Source organism: Dama dama, chromosome 23 (genome assembly GCF_033118175.1).
Source record: "Dama dama isolate Ldn47 chromosome 23, ASM3311817v1, whole genome shotgun sequence".
Lineage (NCBI taxonomy): Eukaryota > Metazoa > Chordata > Mammalia > Artiodactyla > Cervidae > Dama > Dama dama.
In genome coordinates, this window is record NC_083703.1 from 60803000 (window position 1) to 60810281 (window position 7282).

At 57.6% G+C, this 7282-nt stretch overlaps 1 protein-coding gene across 1 annotated transcript; it reads right to left on the reverse strand.

Moving 5' to 3' along the window:
- Positions 1-1611: 1611 nt before the first annotated feature.
- Positions 1612-6153, reverse strand: SOX12 (SRY-box transcription factor 12). Its single transcript, XM_061126997.1, has one exon. The coding sequence runs from the start codon at positions 6151-6153 to the stop codon at positions 5209-5211; it is 945 nt and encodes a 314-aa protein (XP_060982980.1). The 3' UTR covers positions 1612-5208.
- Between the last annotated feature and the right edge of the window lie 1129 nt (positions 6154-7282).

Consider the following 7282-nt stretch of genomic DNA (forward strand, 5'->3'; position numbering starts at 1 on the left):
TCCCAGCGTGGGTGAGACCAAGGGGCATGATAGATGTCATTATTGTGATTGCTGTTCAGGCGTTCATTCTGACTCTTTGTGATCCCATGGACTACAGAACATCAGGCTTCCTTGTCCTACACCACCTTGGAGTGTTTGCTAAACTCATGTCCATTGAGTTGGTGATGCCATCCAACCATCTCATCCTCTGTCGTCCCCTTCTCCTCCTGCCCTCAATCTTTCCCAGCATCAGGGTCTTTTCCAATGAGTCGGCTCTTCTCATCGGGTGGCCAAAGTATTGGAGCTTCAGTTTCAGCACCAGTCCTAATAAGCATTATTTTGATTAAGTTACATTATTGGAAAAGGAGAAGGAATTTCATAAATGTGATCAAAGTAAATGTGATTAAATTAGTTGGAATTTAATGAATCAAAAGGGCCATTTCCCTGGGTGAGCCCTTTAAAAGAGTCTTCCTTAAGCCAAGGGACTTGAAGCTACAGAGATTCTCCTGCTGGCCTTGACAAAATAAGCCACCATGCTGGGAGGGGGCTTGTGAAGAAAGAAACTGTGAATAGCTTTTAGGAATCGAGTGGCACCAGCTTACAGGAAGAAAACAGTGGCCTCAGTCTTTTAACCACAAGGAACTGAGTTCTGCCCACTGCCACGTGATTTTTGGAAGAGGACACCAAGCTCCAGAAGAGAACACAGCTCAGCCAACAGCTGGACTGCAGCCTTGAGAGATCTTGAGCAGAGAACCCAGCTAAGGACCGGCCCATGGAGATTATGAAATAATAGATGCAGGTTGTTTTAAGCCATTAACTTCGTGGCATTTTGTTACATAGGAACAGATGGTCAATACATCAGCCTACAAGCGTTTTTAAAGCCCTGGAACCAAATGGTTCAAACAGCCTATGCCAGGAACCTGACCCAGAGATGTGTCAGAGAGCATGAATGGAGGATTGGAGTGGGTGGGACACACCCTGCCAACCCCCCACCAATGCGTCCTACTCCTTTCAGCCACTAGGTGTCCCCAGAGTCCACATAAGCATGTCTGCCTGCACCTTTCACAGGTCAGAATCCATTTCCTTCTGAAATGGAAAGAACCAAAACAACAATAAATGATCTCTCTTCTATTCCTAGTTCCCTCTCCCCCGCATCACCCTGGGAGCAGGGGAGTGGAGGAGTCGGGGTGGGACTAAGGCCTCCGAAGGGGAGGCGGCTGGCCCAAGGCCCGCAGTACTCTAGCACCATCTCTGGCTTGGGGTTTTATACACTCCCGGCCCTGCCCCCTTCCAGGGCATTGTGAAGGGCAAACACAGACCGTTAGCCTCTCTCTCTCCAGCCTAGGCTAGGGGAGGGAACTGCGAATGAGAACACCGCCAGCTGAGGACTCTGGAGTGACTTGTAGGCTGAGGCTGGGGTTTCTAATTGAGGCCGACTGGAAAGAGTGGAACGTGTGCAGCCCCAGGGTCGGGAGACAGTGTTGGTGGAAACGAAACTCCTCCTGATGGGGTGGGCATCAAAGGTGCCCAGCTCAGCTGCAGTTGCTGGGCCAGTGACCCCATTCCCTTTGTTCTGTCCCATCCACCCTCTGTTGCAGACTGGGTTTTCCAGAAGCAGACACTGAGACTGAGTTTCAGGTGCAAGATATTTATTAGGGATAAAGACCTGTGAAAAGAAGAGGGTGGAGGCAGGATTGGGTACAGGAGGTCAAACTGTGCTGCCAGCGTGGACAAGCCCAAGCCACCCTGAAGGGGCCCTAGGGTGAGTACCTAGCAGTGCAGGGCAGGTCAGATACTGTGTCTGTCCCACCTGAAGGTTGAAACTTAAGTGGCAGGGATTTATAATTGCATACATTCAGATACCAGATGCAGGCTGCCCCAGGGTGAATCAGTTCTCTTCCTCACCTTTTTTCTTAAAGGTTTTGTTTTGCTTTGTGACCATCTTGCTTCCAATCACAGAGGCTATGAGGAAGCATTCACTATAATTCCTGTATTCCCAGACCCCCTTTCTGTAGATGCCCAGACCTCCCAAACCTGCTCTAGTCCTCTTTTAAAACATCTATGGGTATTCCAGTCCCAAAATACCCTCTCTAAATGAGGTCTGAACGCATGGCCTTGGTTCTTACTGGGGAGACACACTTTGTCCAACCTAAGGAATTCACTGGATCTGGTAGAGGAAGAATAAGGGGGACAGGGGTCAGTGGGACAAAAATTTTGAAAAGCCTTGGTCTCAGTTCCCAAAACACACTGGCAAGAATCTCAAGGACTGGAATCATCACGGCTTCTGCTGCTCTTCTTCAATCATTCAGTACGTCTACACTAGTGGCCAGTTACATGCTAGGTGTGAGGACCAGCCCCACACAGCTCCAGACCCCGAGCTACCAGTCTAACACCATCTGCAGATTCAAGCTGGGAGGGAGAGGCAGCACCCTAAAATAGCACTTCACCAGGAGACAGAAACCAAAATTTAGGGCCCTATCTCTGACCCAGGCTGTTTGAAGGCCCTTTACAAGTTGCTTCTGCACCTTCGCCCTAATATCCCTCCTCTGGACAGTGGAATAATACAGTTTATGGAGCACCATGTTAAATGGCTCTCACCTCAAACTTTATTCTGAAGCAGGTGTTATTACCATCCCCATGTCACATAAATGGAAAAAAAGAGTCAGGGTGAAGTTAATGTGCTCAGGGGCACACAGGTGTTCAGTGGTGGTATCAGGCTTTGGGCCCAGACATTGTGACTCAACCCTGATTCTTTTTTTAAAATTTATTTATTTTTAATTGAAAGATAATTGCTTTTACAGTATTGTGTTGGTTTCTAACAAATATCAGCATAAGTCAGTCATGGTCAACCCTGATTCTTAATCTTCATTAAGGTCAGGGTCAAACTGATGCCCTTGGAACCAGGTGTGCCTACACACGTGTTTCACTTGGTCCCTAAGGATTTAAAAAAATATTTGAATCAGCTTTCATTTTGAAATTGAGATGTTCACAGAAACATCCAGATTTCCATCTTCTCTTGAAATATCTAGCCCCCGGCCACAGTGGGCTGCGCTCCCACAGGGTCACAACTGGCAGGAGGTGAGCAATTGCTCCCCTTGAAGTGGGTCATGAAGCCAGTGTCCACCCAGACTCTCATTCATTCATGTCACCTGCCTGGCCTCTGCAGGGACAAGTCTGCCATCCTTAATGAAGACCAGGAGTCCTGAGACAGAGGGAGCAGAGAGGCCTAGAGGGGCCAGGTGCTTCCTTGCCTGGAACCTCGAGCTCTTCCTGCATGGTGCTAAGTCACAGGGACTTGAATCTGTCCAGCTGTTTGGGGAGGGTTGAGGAAAGGCAAAGACATGTAGAACCACAGGGCAAGATGGGGCAAATACACTTTATTCAGTCCTGGCGTTAAGTCCTGCTGTGGGTGCCAGTGCCCCAGATCAGAGGGACCCCTCCCCTCAGCTACGAGACTAGTTCTCCAAGACCACAGACAGTGACATCTCTTCACTCACATGACGTTTTCTGGGATTTTTCATTGTCTTTTTTTTTGTTATTTTTCTTTAAAAAAAAAAGAGAGAGAGAGAGAGAAAGAGAGAAAGAGCGCGCGCAAAAAGGCCCAGAGCCGGAGCACCAAGCTTAAAGGAGGCAGCTGGTGGCTTTGTCAGCGACGGGAACGCGTGGGGCAGAGCCCTGCAGAGACCCTGGGCAGGGGTCCCGGAGGACTCTGGGACCGTTTGTTCCTGAGATTTGTGTGTGTGAATGAGAGTGTGTGCACACCCGGGAGGGTGAACACACGCCGGTGAGATACAGGTAGTGAGGGCAAAGGGGGCATGGGGAGGCCGGAGGGGCGGAGCTTGAGCTGGGAGTTGGAGGGAGAGGGGTAACAGCATCAGGGGCAGCGTTTCCGAAGGGCACCCCAACCTGGACACAGTAGCGCTAGGCGCCAATGGCACACCACTACTCTGAACCTCCCTTCAGTCTCACTGGCCCAGGTGATGGTCTCTCAAACCAGCTGCTGAAAAGGGGGGTCTCTTCTTGCCTCTTCATCTGCTATCATGCCTCAGTCTCAACCCCCTAGTTGAGTACCGACGTGTTTGCTTCTCCCACTGAATACTGTCACTGTAGGCAAAGGGATCTGGGTGACACGAAGGGGCGGTGGGCTTAGGAGGGAGTCCAGGCTGGAAGTGTGCCCTGAGGTGATAAGGGCACTTGGGGGTGGGGCGGGGCGGGGCGGACCAAAGGACCCTGTCCCCACACAAACGACTACATGTCTTGATTCTGAGTTTTCTTTTTCTCTCCTGAAGGATTTCCAGAGAAAAACCTTGCCCCCAATTCCCAGGTGGGGGAAAGGTTGGCTTCTTGGAACCAAGACAAGCTGTTGAGGCAGTCAAGCAGTCGGTGGGGGGTGAGGGGTGAGGGGTGAGGGGGCGCGGGGGTGCACTTGGGCTGGGCGACCCCGTAAGGGGAAAGGGGCTATGCCACTTGGGAGTTTCAAGCTCCACACCAACCCTTCCGGGCTGGCTAGTCTTTCTCCCCCTTCCGACTGCTCCTCCCAGTTAAGGCAGTGACGCCCCGTCGGGTTGAACGGAAGCCGTGGCTCCTGGATCAAACGATTTCTCAGGATCGCTCTATATCCGCCCCCCTTCTTCCCAGAGCGGCTGACCAAGGCTTATGGTTCAGCAGAGACCAGCCCCCTCCTCCCAAGAAGCATTAGGCATGCGCGAGAAGGGGGCGGGGTCCCAGTGCTCCTGGGGGAAAAGGAGCGTGCCCCTCCCCCTCCCCGGGAGGGAAGGGCAAGGGAGGAGGGCGCGGGGCCGCCCAGCTGCAGCGCCCCCCTAAACGAGACAGAAGGCGGGCCGGGAGCAGGCGGAGGGAGTCTAGAGCCAAGGGCAGGGGCGTGTCCTCCGGCCAAGAGGAGGGGCGTGTGCAAAATGGGGGAGGGGTACAGGTCTCTCGGAGAGGATGGGAGGTGTATCGGAGGGGGGGGCTGGCTGCTGGTGGCTCGCGGGAGGGGGCAAGATGGGGAAGGGCTCGGAAGTCGGAGAAAGGGTGGGGGTTGGGCTGTCTTGGGGTGTGTCTGCGGGGGAAGGGCTTGTCTGGATTTGAAGGGGGATGGGCACGTCTAGGAGGGGGGAGGCTGTGCGGGAGATGGGGTGCCAGCCTCGGCCTCCGAGGGGCCCCAATACCTGATTCCTGTATGTAAACAGCTGGTTTGGGGGCGTGCGCGCCCCGCTGACGATGGGCTCAGTAGGTGAAAACCAGGTCGGCGATGCTAGACGGGCGCCAGTCCCCTGCGATCATCTCGGTAACCTCGGGGGTGCAGTAGTCCGGGAACTCGAAGTGCGACGTGCCCGAGGGGGGCGGCAGGTCCGGATCGCGGTCCAGGGCGCTGCAGTCCAGGCCCGCGGGGCCGGGGGGCCCTCTGGACAGAAAGCCCAACGGCTCCTCCCCCGACGCCACCTTCTCCTCTTCGCCTTCCTCGGCCGTCGCCGCCTCCTCCTCCTCTTCCTCCGGCTCCTCGTCCTCCGACGGAGTTGGGGAGGCGGCGGTGACAGCCGCCCCCTCGCCCGACGGCCCCTGGGCACGCTCGGCTGGTCCTCGGGCGGCCCGCCCCGCCGGGACCATCCTCCACAGCTCGCGCCCGGGGGTCTCCACCAGGCGCACTTCCAGCAGCTCCTCGTCGTCTTCGTCGTCGTCGTCCTCGGGCGCCGCCGCGCCGCCCCCCAAAGGCCCTCCCGCCGCTCGGCGGCCCCCGCGGCCAGGCAGCTGCGGCCCGGGCTTGAGCCTGCTACCGCCGCTGCCGCCGCCGGGGGGGCGGGGCCGCGCCTTGGCGGGCGCCCCCTTGCTCTTTTTGCGCGGCCGGTACTTGTAGTCCGGGTAGTCCGCCATGTGCTTGAGGCGCAGCCGCTCCGCCTCCCGCACGAACGGGATCTTCTCCGAGTCCTGCAGCAGCTGCCAGCGGCGGCCCAGGCGCTTGGAGATCTCGGCGTTGTGCATGTCGGGCCACTGGTCCATGATCTTCCGCCGTTCGTGCTGCGACCACACCATGAACGCGTTCATCGGTCTCTTAATGTGGCCGCTCGGGGTCTTGCACCAGCCGGGCTCACGCGCCCCCTCCTCGGCCGGCCCGGGCCCCGGGGGCGGTGGCCCGCCGTCCCGCTTGGCCCTCGCGCCCCGCTGCTGCACCATCGCGCCTGGGCCCGGGGCCGCTAGACGCCGCCGGGGGCCGTCCGCATCCTCCGCGGCTGGGGGTGGGGGAGGAGGCAGCAGCGACGGAGGGGCGGCCCCGCCCCGCAGCTCAGCCCGGCCCCCGCGAGCTGGGGAGTGAGGAGCTGGGCGCTCCGGCCCAACGGACGGCGGGGGGTAGAAGGTCAGCGGCGCGGTCTCAGGCGGGCTCAGCGCGCCCCCGCCGCCTCCGGCAAGTTGTGCCCCGCAGCACGCCACACATTGTTTTGCGGGGGGCGGAGGAACGGCACCCCTCAGGCCCCGGCGGGCTCTCCTTGCAGCCTCCTGCTCGGCTGCGGCCCGCGCGCGCCGCTCCCCACCCTGCCGCCTTCCAGTGTCTTTCTCCCCGCGCGGCCCCGCCGGCGCGCGCGCCACCCCTCCCCCTCGCCGTCTGCGGGCCGCTGCGGCGCGCGCGGGGCCGCCCCGTGTAAACACCGAGGTGCCCGCTCGGGCTGCGGCCGGGCCACGCCTCGCGATCGGGAGGCGCGTCACCCGTTGCTGGGCAGAGAACCTGGTATTTGCATCTCCCAATCGCTGGCTGCCGAAGCGGGGCGGGGCTCGGGCTGCCAGGCTGGGCGGTCTGGTGGCTGGGATTGGGGGTGTCGGATGAAGTCGGTTTCTTTTCTTAGGCTGGGGACTAGCGGGAGGGTGAGGGGACGCCGAGCAGGCTTCCCATCTGGCTCCCAAAGCCAGTCCCCCCCCCCGCGTTGCCTTTGAAATTTTAGCTTACTTAGTGACACCTGCCGCCAGGTAGGACCTCGGCTCCCTCCTTTTTAGGGGGCGTCTTTTTGAATCGTCCCAGAACAGAAGGTGAGAGACGTAGGCTCAGGAAAGCTCCTTAAGGGGACAACCTCATCGTGTCATTGATGTAACCCTGCCTAGTATCCAGCCACATAGGGGCTCAACAAATATTTTGGGTCTGATGAACCAAACCTCTTTCATATTTTTCTTCTCCTTCGAGGTACCACGCGAGTCCTGAGAAAGAAGGGCACATGACGCCCACTTTCCAGGTACGAAACACCAAAGATCTGCAGACTAGGACTCGTATCCTAGGCTCGCGGTCCCAGCTCTCTCTTCCCTGCTCAGCGCACGA

Excerpts from the sequence above, each read along its gene's own strand:
- SOX12 (XM_061126997.1), bottom strand. The coding sequence starts at position 6,153 with ATGGTGCAGCAGCGGGGCGCGAGGGCCAAGCGGGACGGCGGGCCACCG.